Source organism: Mauremys reevesii, unplaced genomic scaffold (assembly GCF_016161935.1).
Source record: "Mauremys reevesii isolate NIE-2019 unplaced genomic scaffold, ASM1616193v1 Contig33, whole genome shotgun sequence".
Classification (NCBI taxonomy): Eukaryota; Metazoa; Chordata; order Testudines; family Geoemydidae; genus Mauremys; species Mauremys reevesii.
In genome coordinates, this window is record NW_024100844.1 from 367413 (window position 1) to 392478 (window position 25066).

The window sequence follows — 25066 nt, forward strand, 5'->3', positions numbered from 1 at the left end:
TGCAGTGTGCTCCTTTTGTAACTATTTTTTTTTGCCTGGTTAGCTTTGGGCAGCTGCTTGTTTTGTGTGTAAAGGGGGCTGATAGTTATAACATTATTTTCCTTCAGGTTGCAGCTAATTTCCTGTTTGTCTCTCTGTGTGCTCTGCCATTCTTCCAGGGTGATGAATCACTTCCATCGGGCCCCCAGCCTGGCTTTAATTGATTCCTGCTCTGGTCTCTTATGTTCATAGGCGGCAGGTTTGTATAATTTTTGGTGGTGCCCAAAATGATGATGCCTCCGCCCCACTCCCGCCCTGTAAGCTGATATATATATTTTATTAAATCGTGTAAACATGGGCTGGAAGCTGTAAGCATTTAAGTTTCTCTATTGCACAATATCACTATCAGAAAAATCCATTGTTGATTATTAGTGGTCCTAAGGTGTAAGCTTCTGCCCTGGAGACTGTATGCTCAGAGAGAGGAGGCTCCCCCACAGTCCTGACTGGCTTTGAAGGAGTGGTTCCAGAGCATCCCAGCATCCCCTTCCACACCATGTGCTTCCCGGAAGTCCTCACAGGCACTAACACTCCCTCCTCTGGCCTTTGTCTCTTTTCCGGGCATTAGGAGGCCACATGAACTCTTTGTCTCCAACACCTTCAGTTGGCACTTTGCAGGAGAGCGGCCCAGGCCATCAGTTGCCCGGAGACAGGGTTTCGGCCATTCTCTGTGCAGATAGCATCACACTGGCCCTCTAGGGCTCTACAACACTCACACCCCCTTATCCCACCATCTAGATCGTTAAGAAATGCATAGGGGAGACTGAGGCACCCACACAGTATTCAGAGAAAACATTAAGAACATTCCCACTTTGTAACACCTGTATACTAGTTATATACTTTAAAGGGTATAAAATAATCAAGTATTGTGCTAAACACAATGATAATAGTTAGTAGGGGAAGCAAAAGTGGATGGGAACCTGGGAGGCAGTGACCATGAGATGGTCGAGTTCAGGATCCTGACACAAGGAAGAAAGGAGAGCAGCAGAATACAGACCCTGGACTTCGGAAAAGCAGACTTTGACTCCCTCAGGAAGCTGATGGGCCGGATCCCCAGGGAGAATAACATGAGGGGGAAAGGAGTCCAGGAGAGCTGGCTGTATTTTAAAGAATCTTTTTTGAGGTTGCAGGAAAAAAACATCCCAATGTGTAGAAAGAATAGTAAATATGGCAGGCGACCAGCTTAGCTCAACAGTGAAATCCTTGCTGATCTTAAACACAAAAAAGAAGCTTACAAGAAGTGGAAGGTTGGACAAATGACCAGGGAGGAGTACAAAAATATTGCTCAGGCATGCAGGAATGAAATAAGGAAGGCCAAATCACACTTGGAGTTGCAGCTAGCAAGAGATATTGAGAGGAACAAGAAGGGTTTCTTCAGGTATGTTAGCAACAAAACAAAAGTCAAGGAAAGTGTGGGCACCTTACTGAATGAGGGAAGCAACCTAGTGACAGAGGATGTGGAAAAAGCTAATGTACTCAATGATTTTTTTGCCTCTATCTTCACAAACAAGGTCAGCTCCCAGACTGCTGCACTGGGCAGCACAGCATGGGGAGGAGGCCACCAGCACTCTGTGGGGAAAGAAGTAGTTCGGGACCATTTAGAAGACAAGCACAAGTCCATAGGGCTGGATGCGCTGCATCCGAAGGTGCCAAAGGAGTTGGCAGATGTGATTGCAGAGCCATTGGCCACTATCTTTGAAAACTCATGGTGATCGGGGGAGGTCCCGGATGACTGGAAAAAAGGCTACTGTACAGTATTCTTGATGGCAAGTTTAAAGAAGTATGCCCTGGTAAGGAGATGGTGCAGACTGAATACAGATATAGAACAGTGGAGATAGCTGATGCAGCAGTTAATAGCTCTGGATTCTGTCTGTGCTAACCAGGAGCTCTGTTACAGGACCATGAACGGAGAGTGGTGGGATCACATTTTCATGCATGATGCAGACCTTGGATGCTCAGCAGTGAGTCCAAGACTTCTGCATGAGGAAGGATAATTCCATTCAGCTGTGTGAGGAGCACCCCAGACCCTCCAGTACTGGGACATACCACTACAGAGGCTGGTTGCTGTTGCCATCTGGAAGCTGCCTCCCCGAAACTTCTACAGGTCCGTGGCTAATCAGTTTGGTGAAGCTTGCTAATGTCCCCCAAATAATAGTTGGCTTTGAGCAATGGACTTCCTGAATTATACTAGGCTCATCAAACATTATTTCGCCTGCCCATCTCCCCCCACCTGCCCAAGGTGCACATGAATATGTAAAACAGAAAGATCCCTATTGGCTCCGTTTGTAGGGCTTGGCTAACTATAGAGACAAAGATTCATGGCCACCAATGTGGGATGCGCTGACAGAGGATATAATGCCTGGATACTCTGGAGATCCACTGTTTTCCAGATTGGACAAAATGGGATTTTATTCCCACTCGGTGATATGGATGCTGCGATGTTGCACTCTGTATGATCTTATGAAAATATGCTAATGAGTGTGAATATAATGTAACTGGAATATGCTTCATGCAAAAAGGTCTCTTGTAAGGTATCATTACAAAGCTTATAATCTACTGAGTTGTGGTCATCCAAATTGTAAAAAATGTATCATTCTTGTCTCTGAAACCAGAAATATTAAATATAACTCTGAGGTCCTATTGTAATTATGCAAAGTGTGGTCCATTAATGGTAGCTTGAAATCTTGATCACTCCCATTAATTAGGACAATCGGTTGTAAATGGCTCTGTTTACTTGTAAGTCTTCCTGTATACCTGTGTGCTGGCAAGTGGGTAATTAAGTCGTTGAGTGACATGTGATCATGTCACCCAGACTGGAATCCATCTTTAATCTGGTGATTTTCCATTTAGAAGGAGGTGTGGAAACCCAGAGAGGGACAAAGGATTCCCGCCTTGTGCAAAAGATATATAAGGAGGTGGAACAGAGCAAAGGTAGCTGCAGTCATGAGAAATCCCCTAGCTACCACCTGAGTTGGAACAAACACTGTACCAGGGGAAAGGATTGGGCCCAGACTAGGAAGGCATCCAGTCTGTGAAAGAAGCTTATTGAAACATCTCTGAGGGTGAGATTTTGTCTGGATTCAGTTTTCTGCTGTATTAGGCTTAGATGTGCATGTTTTCTTTTATTTTGTTTGGTAATTCATATTCTCAGTGGGCACCCATGTTGTCACCTGCATGCTAATGCATCCAGAATCCTCTGGTATAGTGCCCTTGTGTTGTAATTATTGTGCATTGTTCACGGATTCCATATAACTGTGTGAGCCTGTTTGTTGCAGTTTCTACAGGTTTTGTCCTTAAACCAACAGTCAGTTGCACGTGAGACTGTTTTCCAAAAGAAAACAAAGTTCTTGTGTTAGCACTGTCCATGTTGTGCTTCCACTTTACTGCCAGTTTGTTTACCGAGCAGATCACGTGCTGTGATTGCAGCTCCATGATGTCTTCAGTATCAGTTTCCATTGATACAGCAAGTTCTAGTGCATGTTGTATGGTCCAATTAGCCTCAGTTAATAATTTGTTTTGGATTCCTTCATTTTGCTTATTACACAATTACATCATTTAAAGTCTTAAAATCAGAAACACTCTGCAATTGCCAATGGCTTTGTCAAGAGGCAATTTTGGAGAATTTCCACAATCTCAGCAAATGCTCTGTCTGCTGGTTCAACAGGAGCTGTCAGGCTACATGGCATGTTTTAGGCTTTAGTCCTCATTACACTCAGTCAAATTGACACCTTTTGCTCAACACTGATACCATTAGCTATCACAATGTGTTCCACTCTCTCATCACAGCTCAATAGAGGGTCGACCGACCTATCAAATAAATCAATTTTCCCCAAACAGCCACACTTTTATAAACCCTTTTTTTTTTTCTGGAATGATCAGTTTTCACACGGTTCAAGTGGCTGTGGTTTCCTTTTAGTTTAGGACTTTGCAGTTATTCTCTTTTCCACTGTACTCTGGGATTGGGCTTTCCTCCTGGTTACCAATCATTGTGTCATCTGCTCCTTACAAAGCCAAAATAATATGAAGAAACAACACAGGCTCCAAATATTCCAAAGAAACAAGTTTATTCCAAAGAAATGAGTTTTCTAAATATACACAAGCTTGCATGGCCTAGGTCCATACATATTGCTGCGCTGACTATTCCAGTTCAGAGACTAAGATGAACACTAACAGAGAGCTCATAGATATTTAAAGGGATATTACTCTATATACTACACAACTGCAAAATAAAAATGCTTAGATTTTTAAAAGGCTTTGGATCATTATTGGTCAGTTTCCTGAAAGGAGGATTAAACAGGTGCCCAATCTGAGATGGGGCTGATGGGTGGATGGTATGACCAGGTTACTATGGTCAGACCCCCCCCCCCATGTAATAGTTGAAAACTCATGAGATTCCACGCTGAGACAGGTAAGGTGAAGAGACCTCAGGGTGGGAGCTCTCAGAGGGACTAGAAAGAGGTCAGTGGTTCATCTGCCTTGTAACTATGACAGTAAATCTTGTGTAGCTGTGTATTTTATATTTCCTTATCTCACTTTGTAGCTACACAGGCCAGTGACAAGCCGTTAATTTGTTATGTTATAAGTTTGGTGATGGTGTGTCTCTGAGATAAAGGTGACTGTGTGAGATAGGTTGGGTTTTTTTTCCCAGTAATATCCACCCAGCAGCTCCCACTGTGACAGTTATTCTCAGGTTTTCTAAGAAGCTCTTCATGCTGGGTAAAGGGCAGCTGAGTTCTTGAAAATATTGAAATCTTGAAAACCTAATTTTGGTGCTGATTTCATTTGAAGATCTGCAACATAATATCTTTTCCTTAACAGCCTAGTCAAATAATAATATTTTTCAGAAGTGACAAATGAGATCATTTGTGGTTGAAAGCAAGTAATTAAGATGGAAGCTCAGAAAATACAGAGTAAAAACTACAGTTCAAAGTTTTTTGAGCGAAATTTGATGTTATAGGTTCATAGCCATAAATTGAATAATGGTGCTGTTTTAGAGATGACACTATGGATAATATAGAGACAAAGTGTAATTCAAATTCATTGATGGGAAATTTGATTTCATAGATACGGTGCGATAAGTGAGTGGCAGTGCCACGTTAAGCTCATTCATCTTCTCTTATAGAACAAATTCTCATTGATGTTTCTTTGTGGGAATTCTTAAAGAATGGATAAACCTCTCCTGATAATGAACAATCATTAAATGTGAACAACACAGACATGTCAGTTACACTGAAAAAGGTCACCTGCCTGTCTTGGTAACTAAAGTAAACTCCAATTTTCTTGGGCTTTTTCTGCACCATGACCCGGGTCCATGGATCTGTTTTTGCCCAATAATCTCTCCCACTGAAACCCAGAACCCAGAATCCCTCTTTAGGGGACAGGGAAAGTTTTCCTTTTCTGTGTATGGATTTTATGGCCACTCCCAGGTCCCAGTCAGTGCTGCTCATGACATCCACCGCCCAGTAGTGCTTTCCAGAGGAGAATCCTTCAGCGCCCAACGCACAGACAGTCGAATCAAACCTCTCTGGAGTTGGTGGAACTTTTTGAGGTTGGGATTCATGAGAAAATTTCTTCTTATCCTCAGAAATTGAGAGGTTGGGGTGAGCTGTGACTGGATTAAGAGTGATGTCATCTGCAAAGAGAGAATTTAAGAAACCCTTGTCTAATTGCAGTATAAACTGAAACATGGGAGATATGAATTGTGGGCCAATTCCTGCTGTCCTTACTCAGGCAAAACGCCCATTGATATCGGGTTTTGTTCTAGTCTGACAATGTGGTTACACTGAGATATTTCAGAGATGTGATATTTGATTGAGCTGTACTGAGAAATGGAAGGGATCCTGAAATGTTTATTGTATTGCTACTCAAATGTATTATGCCAGATTCTGATATAAGGTACACTAGTAGAAAGAACAGAACAAGTAAGGCCTGAGAAGAAATGGAGTAAAGCTCCAATTGTTATCTCCGTGATAGCAATATGTTCTGTTTCTAGGTTGGGTTTTTTTTAATTATGGGGATGATTTCTGATTACCAGGAGAAATGTGTGTTCTGTTACCTGCATATTTGTAAGTCCTTCTCCAAGCTGAAATGAAAGTGAGAAAAAACAGACATTGAATTCAAAAGAGGCATCTATTGCCTATATTCCTCCTTTTGGCAGCAGAAATATCCCAGGTTGATGATAACTATCAAAGATAATATATTTTATTGGACCAACTTCACCCACCTCATCTCTCTAATATCCTGGGACCGACATGGCTACAACTACACTGCAGATAAGTGAGATCATCAGACACATCACAGAGTGATGTACTTGTACAGAAAAGAAAAAAGAGAAAGTAAAGCACATTAATGTTACACACACACTGTGGTTATTGTACACTTTTGGGCCCCATATGTGGCTCTCATGGAGTCACCAGGTCTGTTCTATCCTTCACTCATACCTCAGTCTCAAGCAGAGGCAACAGACCACAAGAAAATATAGTGGTAATGCTGGGAATGTGGGGACCTGCAATATTTCTGCCTGGAGCTGCTGTCTTCCCTGCTAGGAGAGAAATGAAAATGGACTAAAGTAGCAAGGGAGATAGGAGAGGAATACAAGAGAAATGCCTGCTCCCTCCAAATAACCTAGAGTGGAATGTGTTTAAGGGTGGTGAAGGAGGAGATTGGATGAGATAGAAAAATATCATTGCACAAACATAACCAAGGTAATCAGATGTTTGTGTGATAATGTTGTACCTCTACTTACTGATATTTCAACTGGGCAACACCTATCAAAGTCAAATTAACTCAGACCTGCCAGCTCTGTGGGATTTCAGATGACCTCTAATTTGCCAGGTCTATGGGATTTCACCATAATGCACAGATTTTCAGATGTAACCCCACTCTGATTGGCTACCTGCCCAACTCATTTGGCTTACAGCCAATCAGAGCTGCTGCACATACTGAGAGACAGACTCTTTCCTCAGCAAACGAAGAAACCTTCTCCCTTCCCATCTCCCTGAACCAAAAAGGTGTCAGTGCTCCTGAAGTCCTCAGCCCTTTCATTAGTGCAAGGAAGGCACCAATCCATGTGGTCTCTGCTACTCCTATCCCCTCTCTAGCTCCATCAAGGCCCTTAGGTCACGAGTATAAGTAAAGAGATTCCTTCTCTACCAGATCCAAAGACACGGAGGTGGACCACTCCGGTGTGACCAGTGTGAAAGTCATTAGAGGGGCTCCCACACTCTTCAAGCTTTGCAGGAGTGTGTGTTTTGCCCACCACAGACCACAGGGGGCCAGGAGAGTGGTGGAGAAGACACAATTGATATACCAAAAAATCAGCAAGGGTAAAAGAATATTTCATATTTTGAGTGTGGGACACCCACACAGTCACTATCTCACAAGATGTGCTCCTACTGCCATTATTGACATCAATGGCAAATTCCAAATCACATTCCGGTAATTAGAAACACATTGTCAGCGCCTAACTCCCTCTGTATTCACAGACATGTAAGAACTTATTTGGGGAGAAATTGATCCCTAGACAGTGAGGAAGGGCTAGGACTCTGCAGCACAAGGTACACACCTATGCCCTATACTGAATTAATGTGTGGGATATAAATGACACATAGTCCATTTCATAGGAGAGACTTTCACCTAAAGGGAGCAGGAATTGATCTGTAGCATTCATCTGTCCATCCTAGCAAATTTTATCAAAATAATATTCTAACAACAACAAAGATCCTTCAGTTTCCTTATTTCTAACTGTGAGAACTTCATGTCCATTTGCATCACTTTTCCACCATGGAATTGAATTAACTTTTACATTCAAAGAATCAAGACACACTTACTCAGTTCTCCTTCGCATTCATCTGCAAAGAAAAAAATGTTTTAATGCATATACTTTGTGAATTTCAGTTGGGTTAGCTAGCAGATATTACGCCTCAACCAAAAAGCTTCTAATCTGATATCTCACACCAGTTATGTTGCAAAAGTCCAAACCTAACTCATCTCCCTACTGTAAAACACCTCAATAAATCCTGTCACTGCAATAAAGAAAATTCTGAATATTGTCACTGCTTTAGAGATGCTACACACTGCCTCTTTCTGGAGTCCAAATTCAAGACATGAGATTAATTAAGAGTATTAGGAAAAAATATTTTTGCTCCATCCTTCTAACAGTGAGCCCAGCACAGATCTTAATAAAAGTTTTACTAGTATGGTCAGTTTAATAGAACTGTATTGAAGAAGAACCAATTCAAAGTTATTTTTTTCTACTTTAGTAGTCATCTTTTCTTCCACTCTCACAACCCATCACTCCCATCTGCTAGTGTCTTTTAATCAAGACACAGACAATCATCAATCTCTCTTGTCTCACAACCAGGCATCTTGCAAGCACCAGAAGTCAATGGAAATGAACCTTTTTCTTTCTGGAGCTTTCCTGAAAAACGAAAACAAAAAGAAAACCATGTTTTTAACCCTATACTTCCAATTTCCTCTCCATAGCATACAGAAATAATGTAATAATCAAAACCAAGACAATGTTTGGTAATTTATAAAATAATGTAAGTACAGACATAATAAAATGCAAGAATCAAAGCCAATGGTACTTGTACACCATGGCAGATTCCTAGATTCCAACGCCAGAAGAGACCATTGTGATTATATATCCTGAATCCTGGGATAAGACAGGCCACAGAACTCCCCCAAAGTAATTCCTAGAGACCCTTGGTAAATTTTTCCAATGCTTAATTACCCTCACCATTAAAAATTTACTAATTATTTCCAGTCTGAATTTGTCTAGCTTCAGCTTGTAACCCTAGATCGAGTTATACCTTCTTCTGCTAGACTGAATAGCCCATTAGCAGAGAAAGTCATAACATGATCCAATGGAAGTTGAAATTAGACAATGTCAGACTGGAAATTAGAACTGATTGGGAATGTTTTCAAAGAAACGGTCTTTAGTTGGAAAATGCTGATTCTTCAATACTGAAACTGATGAGAAGTAGTGGTCTGTACACTGAAACAATTAATCAAAAAGCTTTTAATAAAAGAAGGTTTGAGTTTTTAAAAATATTCCGAAGGGTGGGGGGGTTCACCCACCACCCACGGCAATGGTCTTTTAATAGATTTCAAAATCTGTATGAGGACTTTTATATCCTGAAAACAACTTTTTTTTTAAACTTTACAAATGTATTTTTGTTTGTTTGTTTTCTCTTTTTTAATGTCTGGTATATGTTAAATGTTTGCTACACCCTAAAACAAAAATATATTGAACAATTTTTTTGATACTTTAAAAAAAATCTTCTCATAAGAAAGAAATAGATGGGAGCAGAAATTAAATGAACAACCAAAGCCCCAAGGTGGATACAAAATCAATGATTTTATTTAAAAAAATCAGACTTCTTTAATTGTAATCAGATTTTTTAAATTTAAATTGAAAACTTTTAAAAAATATAAACCTATTTAAAATAAAATTTGAAGGCACCTGTGATGTTGCACTCCATATGTTTTATGGAAGTATGCTTACGGATATGACATAACTGGAATATGCTTTATGCTAAATACTCCTTGTATGGTGTCATTAGAAATCTTATAATCTACTGAGTGTGGTCATCCTATTTGTTTGCATGTATTATTTCTATGTCTGGAGTTAGCGGAATAAGATATAAACTGGTATTACTGATGTAAACATATTAAGTGGAAGCCATTAAGGATGCTTCAGAATCAATGAACTGTAAATGGCTCTGTTTACTTGCAAGCCTTCCTGTGTACCTGTGGACCAGACCAAAAGAATGGAGGCTGGTGTCTCACAGGACATGTGATCATGTCACCTGATAATGAAATCCATCTTAAATCTGGTACTTTTCCATTTAGAAGGAGGGGTGGGGACCCAGAGAGAGACAAAGGATTCCCACCTTGTACCAAAGATATAAAAAGGGGGTGGAGCAGAACAAAGGAGTCAAGAGAAAACCCCTAGTTCCACCTGAGAGGTCTGCTGGGACTAACAAGGACTGTACCAGGGGAAAGGATTGGGCCCAGACTAGGAAGGAGTCTAGTCTGTGAAAGAAGCTTATTGGAACATCTCTGAGGGTGAGATATTACCTGTAATCAGTTTCTTAATGTATTAGGCTTAGACTTGCATGTTTTTGCTTTATTTAGCTTGGTGATTTACTTTATTCTGTCTGTTATTACTTGAAACCACTTAAATCCTACTTTTTATACTTAATAAAATCACTTTTGTTTATTAATGAACACAGAGTAAGTGATTAATACCTGGGGGAGCAAACAGTTGTGCATCTCTCTCTATCACTGTTACAGAGGGTGGACAATGTATGAGTTTACCCTGTATAAGCTTTATACAGAGTAACATGGATTTATTTCAGGTTTGGATCACATTGTGAGCTAGGTGTCTGGGTGCTGGATGCAGGGAATCTGCTGAGATGTTTTCACTTAAAGCCTGCAGCTTTGGGGGTGTGATCCAAAACCTGGGTCTGTGTTGCAGCAGGCTAGCATGTCTGGCTCAACAAGGCAGGGTTCTGGAGTCCCAAGCTAGCAGGGAAAATAGGCTCAGAGCACAACAGGTGATAGTCCCAAGGGGTCTCTGTGACTGAATCCATCACACCACCAATCCATGTTGACTCTGCTACTCCTCTCCCCTCTCTAGCTCCATCAAGTCCCTTAGGTCAGGAGTGGAAATGAAGAGATTACCTCTCTACTAGTGCTCAAAGACACTGAGGTGCACCCCACAGGCCTGCCAGTGTGACAGGCATTGAAGGAGGTCCCACCCTCCTCAAGCTTTGCAGGAATGTGTGTCTTGCCCTCCCCAGACCTCAAGGAGGGGCAGGAGGGTGCTGGTGAAGAAGACACAATTGATATACCAAAAAATCAGCAAGGGTAATAGAATATTTCATATTTTGAGTGTGAGACACCCACACACAGTCACTATCTCACAAGATGTGCTCCTACTGCCATTATTGACATTAATGGCAAATTCCAGATCACATAATTAGAGACACATTGTCAGGGCCTAACTCCCTCTATATTCACAGACATGTAAGGACTTATTTGGGGAGAAATTGATCCCTGCACAGCAAGCAAGTGCTAGGACTCTGTAGCACAAGATATTCATGTATGCAGGGCTGCTCCTACCCATACACAAAGCACACAGCTGTGTAGGGCATTTCCTTGAGCCCTGCACAGCTGTTTGCTGCTCCAGCCCGTGCTCCGCCTCTTCCATATGGCTCCCGCCACTACTCCACCCCAGCCCTGCCACTTCTCGCCCCTGCTCCACCACAGTCCTGCCTCCACTCCACCCCTTCCCCAAGCCCTGTCCCCTGGTCCACCCCCACCCCGCCTCTTCCCGCCCCACTCTGCCCCACCCCCGCTAACACTTCCCTGAGGACTGCTGCAGGGGTTGGGCCTGCACTCGCTGCATGGTTTGTGGAGTGACCCGGACCCAGCCTGCTCCGCTCCCCTGGCTCCCAGCCACGCTGCTGGTGAGTGCTGTGCAGTAGTTCCCCTCCTGCCCTGCAAGGCTGGGAGCCAGGGGAGCAGAGCAGAGTGGACTGGGGAGCAGTTTCCTCCCTACCCCCCAGTCCTCCCCCGCGGAGGAATGTGGCCCCACACAGCATCCCCATGGGGGAGGGGGCTGCGTAGGGCACCAAAATGGCTAGGGACGTCCCTGCATGTATGCCCTATTTTGAAGGGATGTGTGGGGCATAAGTGACACATAGCCCATCGCATAGGGGAGACTTTCACCCAATGGGAGCAGGAATTGATCTGCAGCATTCATCTGTCCTTCCTAGCAAATGTTATCAAAATAATATTCTAACAACAACAAAGATCCTTCAGTTTCCTTATTTCTAACTGTGAGAATTTTATTTCTATTTGCATTAATTTTCCACCATGGAATTGAATTAACTTTTACATTCAAAGATTCGACACACACTTACTCAGTTCTGCTTGAAGTTGATCTGCAAAGAAAAAAATATTCTTTTAGTTCACACACTTTGTGAATTTCAGTTGGGTTAGCTAGCAGATATTACGCCTCAACCAAAAAGCTTCTAATCTGATACCTCAGACAAGTTATGTTGCAAGAGTCCAAACCAGATTCATCGCCCTACTGTAAAACTCTACAATAAATCCTGTCACAGCAATAAAGGAAATTCTGAATATTCTCATGGTTTTAGAGATGTTACACACTGCCTCTTTCTGGAGTCCAGTCAGAAGACATGAGATTAATTAAAAAACTATTAGAAAAAAATATATATTTTTGCTCCCATACTTCTAACAGTGAACCCTGCACACTTCTTTATAGATTTTTTTACTATTTTTTACACCTTCCTCTGCTAGACTGAATAGCCCAAGAATACTAGTATAGTCAGTTTAATAGAACTATATTGAAGAAGAATCAATTCAAAGTTACTTTTCTCCGCTTTAGTAGTCATCTTTTCTTGCACTCATTTGTGTGTCTGTGTGTTTAATGGGTCAACAAATACTCATAAATATTAAATTTTAACCACTTCCGAAGCCTTCAGTATGGAACACCCCATATATTCCACTGTCACACACTCCCAACTGCTATCCCCATGCTACATATCCAAACAGACTCATCTGTCAGCCATGACAGGACTCTGAATAAATCTCACCCCATGAAGAGGAAATCCCAAACCTTCTCTCAGCATGGATACTCTACAGACTCCTTGTCTTCTCATGGAAACTGCTCTCAGAACCCATCACTCCCATCTGCTTGTCTCTTTTCATCAACACACTGACAGTGATCAATCTCTCTTGTATTCACATGGATTCTTGTCCCCCAAAACATATTCCCCAAATATTACACAACCAGACATCCTCCAAGCCACAGAAATCAATGGGACTTAACTGTTTTCTCTCTGGAGTCTTCCTGAAATAGAAAAACAAAAAGAAAACCATGTGTTTAATCCCGTACTTCCAATTTTCTCTCCATAGCATAGAGAAATAATGTAATCAGCAAAACCAGGACAATGTTTGGTAATTTATAAAATATTCTAAGTACAGAAATAATAAAATGCAAGAATCAAAGCCAATGGTACTTGTATACCACGGCAGATTCCTAGATTCTAACGCCAGAAGAGACCATTGTGATTATATATCCTGAATCCTGGGATAAGACTGAATTTGTCTAGCTTTAGCTTGTAACCCTAGATCATGTTACACCTTCCTCTGCTAGACTGACTAACCCATTAGCAGAGAAAGGCATTACATGATACAATGGAAGTTGGATGGAGCTATACAGAAGCCAGATTGATGGAGGCTGCACTGAGGTTGCACTTCTGGTTAGCACCATCTACTTTTTGTCAGCAGTGACCCCTGGGGGAAGGTTTTATCCAGACACTGTTCAGAGGGTGCACTTCATTCTAAAAGAACAAGAATTCCAGTGCTGCAGTACTTTTTTTGTTTGTTTTCTTGTTTCTAGCAGAGCTAGTCAAAAAATGTTAATTCTTTTCTGTGAAAATTTTTAGTGTATTTTCAAACAAAAAAAAGATTGAAAAAATTGTCCCCCCCCCTTTTTCTCCCTCAGAAGGGAGGCGGGGCAGAGGGGGAAGAAAAGTAGAAGAAAATTAAGTAAACCTAAAAACATTTGAAAAGTGAATTTGGATTTGCATGCTTCATCAAGAAATCCCAAAAATATCTGGGCAAAGTGAAAACTTTTCTCACAATTTTTCACTTCTGTTGAAAAGCCATTTTTAGTTGAAAAATGTTTGGATGCAGGTTTTTTGGCCAGCTGTAGTTTGCAATGTGAATATTCTTGTTTATTTATTCAGCATTCGTTTGCCGTGAGCAGCTGCACTCTTGCCCGCTCCAGGTGCATGCCGTGTGCAAGGGGGGCAGAAAGGGGAATCTCCTGTGATCCCTTTACTCTGCTGATTAGCTGAATAGAATCTACCCCAGAATGTGCTGTCAATGAGGTACATACACTGTGGAGACCAGAGTCCTGCCCTGTGTGTTTGCAAATGAAGATATACTATAACCTGTGTATAAAAGACACTTGCACTTACCCTGACTCTGGCTCTCATCAACTCCGGGTCCTGGCAATAAATAAAATAATAAAAAATAATTATAATTAATACTAATTAACAATTACAATGACCAGGATATTTTATTAACGTGTTAAATAAAACTATTTTATATGAGGTTTATTTTGAAAAAATTAGTATTTAAAAATAAAATTGTATATTATCCCAGGGATGTGCGTATGACACTTTTCAGGTAATCTAAAAGACTAGGTCTCTATTATTGGGAGTGTGTGCTCATAATTAGACTGAAAATAAAACATACATAAAAAGTAGTCCATAACAACACTACCACATGAGCCAAGAATGAGATTTGAGGCCAGGACTTTCAGCGTGAGCTTTAGCAGTAAATCAGTCAGTATGCTGCAGTAGTGGACCAGCCCCTAAAGTTGGACAAAGTTCCCCAAACACCCCTATTTGTGGCTTCAAGATCATGTGGTAGATATATGGAGAGACAGTGTAACATGCACCTACTCAGTGGGGCACTCAATGCCCCTCTAGTGGTGGCTGGGCTGCATAAAGAGCTTTATGAGTAGAAATGGGTGAATAATGGATTTTTTGGTTTTTCTTCTTCAGAAAAGGCTGGTCAAACAGAGCAGTGGTTCAGAAATGGGTTCCTTGGACATCTGGGGAGAGTGGGATCTGCCCTGGGTTATGTGTGGTTCTGTCCCTTAACGAGTACTGCAGTGGGACCAGAATGTGCAGGAAAAGTGTTCTGGCGCTTTTGCTGCATGGCAGGAAGCCATTTTATTCTCAGAATGGTGTCCTTCATACAGTGTGATCTCTTACACACTATGTGTGAAAGGTCATGCTGCTGGGGGCACTCCCAGAAGCGGCGGGAGCATTCTGGTACCACTGGGGTAACCAGATGTCCCGATTTTATAGGGACAGTCCCTATATTTGTGTCTTATTCTTATATAGACACTTATTACCTCCCACCCCCCATCCCAATTTTTCACACTTGCTATCTGGTCACCCTAGGTACCACCAGTACATGCCCATTCAGAATTACACCACAAAATAATTTTAGTTAAAGTGAAAATCAGTCTGATGTGATAATGTAATGATCTCTGACTGTTTATTTTTGGTTCTGTTGTAATTCTTATTTTAATTACAAAACATATATTTTAAAATAATAAATTAACCTAACTAACAGAATAATAATAATAACAACATGAAACTTGTGTATAAAAATGAAAGTGGTCCAGGAAATTTAGTCAGATGCCACAGGAGTCTTTGGAGGAAAAAAGTTTGGGAACCACTGATATAGAGCACTAAAGGCAGCTAACAATACACTGGGCTTTCTCAATAATGTTTTTCCAAGCAAGCAATTGTAGTAGCTGCCCCAGGGGTGTTATGCAATTGTGAATGGGAGGGAAGGTGGAGTGTGGGTCATCATGAATGGGAGACTGTCCATTAGAGGGTGTCCAACACACAATGTATCTATGAAGATGTGTCCCATACAACGAGTTGCATTGACAACCCCAATTTATACTGATGAAAAGCAAAACATTTTGAATTTGCTTTCAAGAAATCTAGGGAAAGCGTAATGAACTCTACATATTATTATGAGAAAGAAATAGGTTTCTGATCTTTTTACATATAGATTTTAAATAATGAAGTGATGAAATACCATAACTGCCTTCTTCTGCACTGATGAGTGGCTCTTCAAAAGAAAGCAAAGCAACACAGAGAAGGTTAGAATGTTTAACAGCAATATCACATGTGAGCACTGTAAATCTACATCAAATATTTATTACAACACTTTCATATTCTCCCCAGAAATATCCCTCTGCTATTACATGTTATGGACATATTGACCAGATCTTCAGATGGAATAAACTGGTCCAATGATATAGAAATATGGGACTGGAATTGACCTTGAGAGGTCAGCAAGTCCAATCCCCTGTGCTAATCAAGGCCGGCTACAGACCCCAGCGCACCAAGCGCGCTCTTGGGGTGGCGTCCCACGGGAGGGCGGCCGGCGGCTCCGGCGGACCTCCCGCAGACGTGCCTGCGGAGGGTCCGCTGGCCCCGGAACTCCGGTGGAGCATCCGCAGGCAAGTCTGCGGGAGGTCCACCGCAGGCGCGGGACCCGCGAGCGCCAGAGCACCCCCCGTGGCGTGCCGCCCTGCTTCGGGCGCCGCAAACCCTAGAGCCGCCCCTGGTGCTAAGGCAGGGCCAAGTAAACCTAGACCAGGGGACTCGAACTCAAATGACCAGGAGGGCCACATGAGGACTAGTTCATTGGCCCAAGGGCCACATCGCTAACTCCCCCTCCTCACTGCCCCCGGCCCTGCCCCCACTCCACCAACTTCCAGAGAGTTGCGGTGCAGGCTGTGGCGGAGGCTCAGGGCAGGGAGTGCAGGAGGTGTGCAGGGTGCGACAGAGGGCTCAGGGCAAGGAGTTAGGCAGGGGGTGCAGGAGGGGTGAGGGGTGCGGCAGGGGGTCAGGGTGCAGGGAGAGGCAGGGGGCTCAGGGCTGGGAGTTGGGGTGCGGGGTGCAGAAGGGAGTGTGGGGTGTGGCAGAGGGTTGGGGTTCAGGCAGGGGGCTCAGGACAGGGGGTTGGGGTTTGGGGTGCAGGAGGGGTGAGGGATGCGGCAGGGGGTCAGGGTGCAGCAGGGGGCTCAGGGCAGGGAGTTGGGGTGTGGGGTGCAAAAGGGAGTGTGGGGTGTGGCAGAGGGTTGGGGTTCAGGCAGGGGGCTCAGGGCAGGGAGTTGGGGTGTAGAAGGGATATGGGATGCAGCAGGGGGCTCAGGGATTGGTCCTGCTCTGAGCAGGGGGTTGGACTAGATGACTGCGTAAGGTCCCTTCCAACCCTGATATTCTATGATTCAGGGAAGGGAGTTGGGGTGCAGGAGGGATGTGGTATATCAGGGGGCTCAGGGCAAGAGATTGCGGTGCAGGTAGGGGCTCAGGGCAGGGAGTTGGTGGGCAGCATGCAGGATGGCTTTGGGCTCTGGCCCTGAGCCACTTACGTAAAGTGGCTCCGGGGTGGCAGCGGCGTACACCAGGGCCAGGACAGGCTGCCTGCCCTGGCCCCAGCCCTGTGCCGCCCCGCTCCGTCAAGCAGCTGGAACCATGTCCTTGCGTCCCCTGAGGGAGGGGGGATGCAGGGATCCGCGTGCTGCTTGCCGCTCCAACAGGTACCTCCCCTGAAGCTCCAATTGGCTGCGGTTCCCCATTCCCATCCAATGGGAGCTGTGGGCCATGGGGGGGAGGCGGTGCCTGGAAACCAGGGCAACACAGGAGCCCTCTGCTCTCCCCTCCCTTCCCCCAGCCACAGGAATGTGATGCCAGTGGCTTCAGGGAGCGGCGTGGGGCTCAAGGGGGGCAATCCGGTGGGTGTAGTTTGCCCACCCCTGGCCTTGAGGTAGGCTGTGGGGGGGGCGTGGGCTGCTTGGCGGGCTGCAGGAAATAGCCCCATAGGTCACGTGTTTGAGCCCCCTGACCTAGACCATCACTGACAGCTTTTTGTCCAACCTGTACTTAAAAACCTCCAGTGATGGGGACTTCACAACCTCCTTTGGAAGCCTATTCCAGAGCTTAACTAGTTTTAGAATTAGAAAGATTTTCCTAATATCTAACCTAAATCTCACTTGCTGCAGATTAAGCCCATTACTTCTTGTTCTACCTTCAGTGGACATGAAGAACAATTGATCACCTCCTCTTTATAGCAGCCCTTAACATTTTTGGAGACTGTTATTAGATTCCTCCCTCTGTCCTTTTTTCTCAAACTCAAGGTCTGGCCCAAAGAATTCAAAGTAATAAACACTTGTTCTATGTTTTCCAAAAGTTCTTTATCCCAGAAACGTCCCATGATTGGATCTGGTCCCCACTCGTGGCTGGTGTAGTGTTGTGTGTATGAGGTTAAGGTGTAATGAACAGGACAGGAATGCAGCAGAAACCCTGAATTAATGAGAGACCTACTGTCTCACCTCCTGTGGCCAGGTTTTCAAAAGAGTTTAGCACGCAACACAACCTTTGAAAATCTGCACCCAATTTACTCCTGTCTAGGATCAAGCATGATATCTAAGGGTATGTCTACACTGCAGTCAGGAGGTGCAATGGCAGCATGGGTAGACATATCCAAGCTAGCTTTGATGTAGCCAGCTTGCTAAAAATACACAATATTTAATAAATACACAAATACACAAATAAATACACAAAAAAAGTACAATCCCACCCAGGACCTAGGTATGAACTAAGTAGCTCAGGTACACCTAAGTAAGCTGTATTGGCTGTGAAATGGGATGTATTGCAGCCCAGAATCCTCTGTAGACTGTGTACTACAAGTCCACCCTTGGGCATTCCGCTGACATCACAGCTTAGAGACAGCAGTATAGAGCTGCATGGGGCTACGCTGTGCTTACACCAGGGGAATCCTTCCTTGGCCTATTGTAACTCAACTGCAGCCATTGTATGTTGCCTTAGTAGTTCATGGGGGCCAGAATCAAGTGTCCTCATTTGCATGCTGAGAGTGCATTTAATCCCAGAGGTCTTCAGCCTTGCCCATTTTCTGCCTACAGTTTCCATTGTTTACCTTGTGTTACTCTGTACTTCTTTACCCCTCCCATCAATCCCAGGCATGTTCAGAGGTCATTGTCTTTTGTGTCTGTCTCTTCCTCCCTCCCTCTCTATGCTGGGATAGTTTGTGGGAGGGAGAGTGTAACTGTCTCATTGAAACACACAACGTGGTACCTTTCTGAGTCCAGTCCCCTCCTCCTTTGCTGTTGGGACAGTGTGGCTACTCACTGACCCATACTTAAGGCTCATTTTTAAGTCAAACTCTAACCCTTTAGGAGTAACAGTGTTAAAATATTGAGGGAAAATGTAATTTTAATGTCTCAAAAACAGCTGAGGGGATTTTTCCTAAAATTTCCCAAAAAGCATGGAACTGATTGGTTAATTCATTATTTATATACTCAGCTGGGAAATTAGTAATCACCACAAATAGTATTTTTTCTGCTTACCTTCTGTGTTTGTGTGGTTATGTGTGTGTTATATTTGAATAAACATAAATAGTTGGCAAAACTTTACATTGATCTGAACCATTTGTTACCTCTTTCAGGATCTCTCCTTCTCTTTCCTAAAATAGAAGTCAGAGATAATATATGAAAACACCCATGGAAATGCAAATAACAATTACTCATTCCCTAAAACCCTACAGTCTTGAAAATTCTAAAGCACCGTAGATAGGGAGTGGTGTGTGTTTACTAAACAGGGTCTCAATGTTAATCAATAGAAATCACCTAGCAGGGTAGCAAATCTACTATATATTTTAAAGCTAGCTGTACAAAGGACTGTGACTCAGCATTGCAATGTCTAATCTCTAGGTGCCCGGCCTCCCAGTGCAGTGTACAACCTGGAATTAGGCCTTGGCTATACTTGAGAGTTACAGCGCTGTTGGTGGCTTTATAGCGCTATAACTCACTCCCCGTCCACACTGGCAAGGCACATACAGCGCTGTATCTCCCTGGCTACAGCGTTGCTTGTACTCCACCTCCACGAGAGGAATAAAGAGTATAGTGCTGCTGCTGCAGCACTGGGGTACCAGTGTAAACAGGAAATAATCTTAGTACACTGTGACTGACCTCCGGAAGCTTCCCATAATACTTTTAAGTAAAGATTACTCTCTTTGTTTTGTTGTGATGCCTCTCTTTATTTTGTTGTGAACTCTGGGCTCCCAGAGCAGCTAATAAAAAAACCAAACACAGCTACTGTTTGCTGTGAATGAGCAGAGGCAAGCAGGAGGGATCGAGGGGGGTCCATTTTGGGGAGGCTGTTTATCAGCTGCGTTTGCTTTCAGTGAATGAGAGAGGGTTGAGGGAGAGGGTCGGAACTTGCAAGGCAGCTGCTGACAGAGCGTCGGCTCCAAAAATCCACTCTCTCTCTCCCCCACGCTCCCTTGCACACTCTACACCCCCCCACCCCGTTTGAAAAGCACGTTGCAGCCACTTGAATGCTGGGATAGCAGCCCATAATGCGCCACTCCCAATGCCGCTGCAGATGCTGCAAATGTGGCCACAACAGTGCGCTGTCAGCTGTCAGTGTGTACAGACTGCAGCGCTTTCCCTGCTCAGCTGTACGAAGATAGGTTTAACTCCCAGCACTGAACAGCTGCAAGTATAGCCATACCCTTAGGCATCCACATTTCCTAAACAATGTGGGGAGAGTTTGGTACCTACAAATGGAATACACAAAAGCCAGCATGCTGTGAAGGGAAATGCCTAAACTAGCCAATAGGAAATGCTGAGGAGAAGGGAGTGGCCGATGTTCACTGAGGACCGACAGCCATGAGTCCTCTCTGAGACCTAGAGGTCTAAATCCCACCTTTTACTAACAGATCTAGGATCAAGTCCCTTGTTTGGCTGAGAGGAGCATGGTGTGACCTTTGTCTCAGAATACCCCATTGGTTAGGGTGCTCCCTTGAAAAGGATTGGGGGGCGGGAGGGCTACAACCCAGTGTCAACTCTCTGTTCCTGTCAGGCAGAAGGGGGAGCTGAATCTGGGTCTCAAACATTTTGAGTGAGTGGTCCAGCCAGTGAGCTAAATGGTTATAAAAGGGTGTTAATGATACCTCCTCTTCTGGCATCATTTTGTGCAAGGCCTGGTCATGTGGACAAGGCCGAGTCTGAGTATCCTGCTGAGGCTTAGGTGTGAGCTTAGGCACCTGGTCTCCAGGATTTAGGTGGTTTTGCATATGCCAGCAGCAGAAACATAGGCATAATGGGGACTTTTCCAATAGAAATGCAGGCTTTGAGGAACTTCAGACAATTACAGGGTCAGGCGGCAGCAAAGAGAGGGTTTTGAGGACCTGAATTTTGGAAGTAGGCATCTAAATCCCTTTGTGGATCTAGGCACAGGTCTGTAGCTATAACCTCCTCTTTCCTAATTTTGCAAACTGCATCATGCAGAAAAAGAAACGTGTCTTCAGCAGGTGAGGAAAGCTCTATAGGGACATGGGCTGCATGCACTAGCTGGGTACCTTTCTTGCCCTGACAAGAGTTCAGTGTATCAGTCCTGATAAAAACATTTAAGGATACCCAGGCATTATGGCCCCAATCCCACATCCTTCCAAGCAGACCCTGATGCTGTGTGGAATAATTGCCAGGATCAAGGCCTATAGTTGCATCAGTGAGTTTGGGATTCCTGGAACACCCATCATCTAGCGCCAACTCTTCCCTTCCATCTTCCTCCTGGAGAATGTCGAGAAGGGCTGTCACTGCCCCACACCACCACCACTCAAGAAAGGATTTGAGTGAGAGGATATTGCCCCACTAAGGCAGAGTTAGGTCTCAGACACTGTGAACATGTTGACACTAAAAACTGAAGTCAACCTATATTAGGTCACCTTCCAGCCACCAGAGCAATTACTGCAGTGGTTCATGTCCACACTGCCCTCCTTCGGGAGGTGGTGCACGTCCTCACCGTGAGATCTTCCACTGACCTGCGAGGACAATGTGAGGATCTGAAAACCAGGGTTCTTAGCTCAGCTCACAGCTCTCCACTGGGGCCCAGCTCAGCTACCCCAGGGTCCCTGCCAGCTGCCTCCTCCCAGCTCTCCAGCCTGCTGGGAGCCTGGCAGCTCCCCCCCACTCTTGGTTTTGCAAATCCTGCTGTAAGCATGGGCACTCAGCTGCGCACTCCCCACAAGGAGCATAGCTGCCTCCTGGCTTCCTGCCAGCTGCCCTCCCATCCCTCTGCTCTTAGTTCTATGCTCCCCACTGGGACCCCTGCTGCCCCCCATCCCTGCTCTTGGCTCTGCACTCCCTGCTGGGAGCACGGCAGCCCCCCCATGCTCTCAGCTCCATGCTCCCCAACGAGACCGGGGCAGTTGCCTGGGCTTTTACGTTCCCACTCCCCACTGTGAATGGGACAACTGCCCTGACTTCCAGTGGGGAACAGGGAGCCAGGACCCCTGGATCAATCTGGCTCTAGGTGGAAGCGAAGAGCCTGGGCAACAGTTCTGGGGCTGGTTTTGTTCAATATTTTCATTAATGATCTGGAGGATGGCGTGGACTGCACTCTCAGCAAGTTTTCACATGACACTAAACTGGGAGGAGTGGTAGATATGCTGGAGGGTAGGGATAGGATACAGAGGGACCTAGACAAATTAGAGGACTGGGCCAAAAGAACCCTGATGAGGTCCAACAAGGACAAGTGCAGAGTCCTGCACGTAGGACGGAAGAATCCCATTCACTGCTACAGACTAGGGACTGAATGGCTAGGAAGCAGTTCTGCAGAAAAGGACCTAGGAGTTACAGTGGACGAGAAGCTGGATATGAGTCAACAGTGTGCCCATGTTGCCAAGAAGGCTAACGGCATTTTGCACTGTATAAGTCGGGGCATTGCCAGCAGATCGAGGGATGTGATCATTCCCCTCTATTCGACATTGGTGAGGCCTCATCTGGAGTACTGTGTCCAGTTTTGGGCCCCACACTACAAGAAGGATGTGGAAAAATTGGAAAGAGTCCAGCAGAGGGCAACAAAAATGATTAAGGGGCTGGAACACATGATATATGAGGAGAGGCTGAGGGAACTGGGATTATTTAGTCTGCAGAAGAGAAGAATGAGGGAGGATTTGATAGCTGCTTTCAACTACCCGAAAGGAGGTTCCAAAGAGGATGGATCTAGACTGTTCTCAGTGGTAGAAGATGACAGAACAAGGAGTAATGGTCTCAGCTTGTTGCGGGGGAGGTTTAGGTTGGATATTAGGAAAAACTTTTTCACTAGGAAGTTGGTGAAGCACTGGAAACAGGTTATCTAGGGAGGTGGTAAAATCTCCTTCCTTAGAGGTTTTTAATGTCAGGCTTGACAAAGCCCTGGCTGATTTATTTGGGGATTGGTCTTGCTCTGAGCAGGGAGTTGGACTAGATACCTCCTGAGGTCCCTTTCAATCCTGATATTCTATGGTTCTATGGTTCTATGAATAAACAAAACTAAAATTAAACAAAGAAAATGGGATACATTATTTTGTTTAGGTCATTATTTAGACCGAATATGGTCTTATATTATAAATATGAAGAAAATTTAGAAATGTAGAAGGAATATTTTCCTACTTGAAAGATAGATAATGAAGACGATCCCAATGATGTTAATTTCTATGATGTGTAGGGCTAAGTTAGCCGTAACCATTTTTTCTGTAGAATAAGACAAAAAAGAAAGGTCATTAGTTACTGAAAATATCTAACACGTAGATTTGTGCTGATCCAGAAGAGCCTTTCTACTTTAAAAATAGCAGAATGATTCTAGGTTGTGTGGGGTCTTTTGTTGTGTGTGTTTGCTGGAAGCACAATTAAAATTATTTGACAAATGAAATGGACGAAATGGATACAGACCTGGAAAGATTTCAAAACAAACAAACGAAAAAGAAGCACAGCATCATAATTTCTCATTTATTGTTTTGGTTCCTCAATATTACATCAAAGAGGGTTTTTTAAAAAAAACAAATACTTTTCACAACATACAAAATCTTTAAGCATAAGAAGGGGAAAGCTACTTTCTAAAATTTATCCCAATGAGTCACCAATAAATCCTGACCACAAACTGACTCACTAGACTTGAATGGGCAGGAATTTGGTTAAATCCTCTGTAGAACTTCCTTATTTTAGGTTTTAAGCATGCACTTGTTCTCCTTTGAATTTCGTTAAAATTGTCAAAGTGCCTAGAAGGGCTGTTGTCTGCAGTTCACCAAGGGTTCTTTCCTTTTATTATTATGATACTACTCATAATCTATCTTAATAAACATTTTGTTGTTATTGAAAGTAGAGAAAAAAGAATTCAGAATTACCAGTGTTGTCCTCACAGGTTACTGGGGGGAAAAAAAGAAAGAAAATGTTTTACACATTGTTTCCTCATTACTGTGTATTCTTATATGTACACTGGGATGAGAAATAGATCAGATGCTCCAGTGAAGGACAGAGTGTGACCAGATTTTAGTACTCAAATAATTTCCATTGTGACAAAATGAATATTTTCTCTACCTTCTAAGAATCATTTGTGTATGTTTTCTATGAAGAAAGGGTGAGATTTTTGATGTTCTTTAGTTAATCACTTTTCTTTTGTGTGTTTGGACAAATGGTGTGATAGAAAGTGTTTAACAAAGTATTGTTTTCAGAAAGCAATAAAAGATCCTACACACATGCTAACCAGCTTGCCGGATGTTACCCTGAAGTCATTGGGAGTTATGGGTTCTTAGCACCTCACATGACTCAGGCTCATGTAAACTGAGGTTGGGAGGTTAAACTGAGTTCATAGCTAATGCAGGCTGAGCTCATTGTACACACCAGGGGCTCCTTGCATCTCTCCATTCCCGCACAACTCCCTGTGGGACTCCATCCCATTTCCCCATATTTCAGGGACTCCCTGCACTCACCCAACCTTTCCCCATGCCAGGAACCCCGTGTGGCCCTCTTTCCACTCTATACCCCTAACAAGTGCTCCATGGCCCTCTCCACATGCCTCCCCAGCCCCAGCTTCCCACCCCCACAATCTTATTCTCCTTGCTCTCTTCTTTTATTTCTCTTTCAGTGTTTCACCATTTTTAAATTCTATTGGGACACAAGTCAAGTTGACCCAGCTATACTGCTCGGGGGATAAAAAATCCACACCCTTGAGTGGTGCAGTTAAGCCGACCTAACCCCAGTGTAGACAGCACTAGGTTGATGCAGGAATTCTTCTGTCATCCTCACTGTCGCCTTTTGGGAAGATGGATTCACTACAGTCATGGGAAAACCCCTCCTGTTCCTGTAATGTGTGTCTACACTGAATTTCACCAGTGGTTCTTCCCTTTTATTATTATGATATTACTCATAATTTATCATAATAAACATTTTGGTGTTTCTCAATGTAGAGAACAAAGAATACAGACTTACCGGTGTTGTTCTCAAAGATTTCTGGCGGGAAAGACCTTCTTCTTCTTTCTCTCTTCTTTTCTTTCTCTTCCAGGGTTTCACCTTTTTCAAATTCTATTGGGACATGGGGCAAAGATG

At 43.8% G+C, this 25066-nt stretch overlaps 1 protein-coding gene and 1 long non-coding RNA gene across 2 annotated transcripts in view; both read right to left on the reverse strand.

Annotated features, from left to right (window-relative positions):
- Positions 1-4297: 4297 nt before the first annotated feature.
- On the reverse strand, positions 4298-7948 carry LOC120393820. Its single transcript, XR_005592134.1, has 3 exons — positions 7866-7948; positions 6092-6118; positions 4298-5668 (listed from the first exon to the last, which is right to left on the reverse strand). It is a non-coding gene; the product is annotated as an uncharacterized LOC120393820 (long non-coding RNA).
- Positions 7949-11946: 3998 nt separating this feature from the next.
- The window catches only part of LOC120393818 (butyrophilin subfamily 1 member A1-like), a 32129-nt gene continuing 19009 nt past the window's right edge, over positions 11947-25066 (reverse strand). The window contains exons 6-13 of the mRNA XM_039518311.1: positions 24950-25042; positions 23866-23886; positions 23135-23215; positions 19135-19161; positions 15706-15738; positions 14058-14087; positions 12902-12922; positions 11947-11990 (exon numbers count right to left, since the gene is read on the reverse strand). Coding sequence (XP_039374245.1) covers positions 11947-11990; positions 12902-12922; positions 14058-14087; positions 15706-15738; positions 19135-19161; positions 23135-23215; positions 23866-23886; positions 24950-25042 — 350 coding nt within the window. The remainder of the gene's footprint in view (positions 11991-12901; positions 12923-14057; positions 14088-15705; positions 15739-19134; positions 19162-23134; positions 23216-23865; positions 23887-24949; positions 25043-25066) is intronic.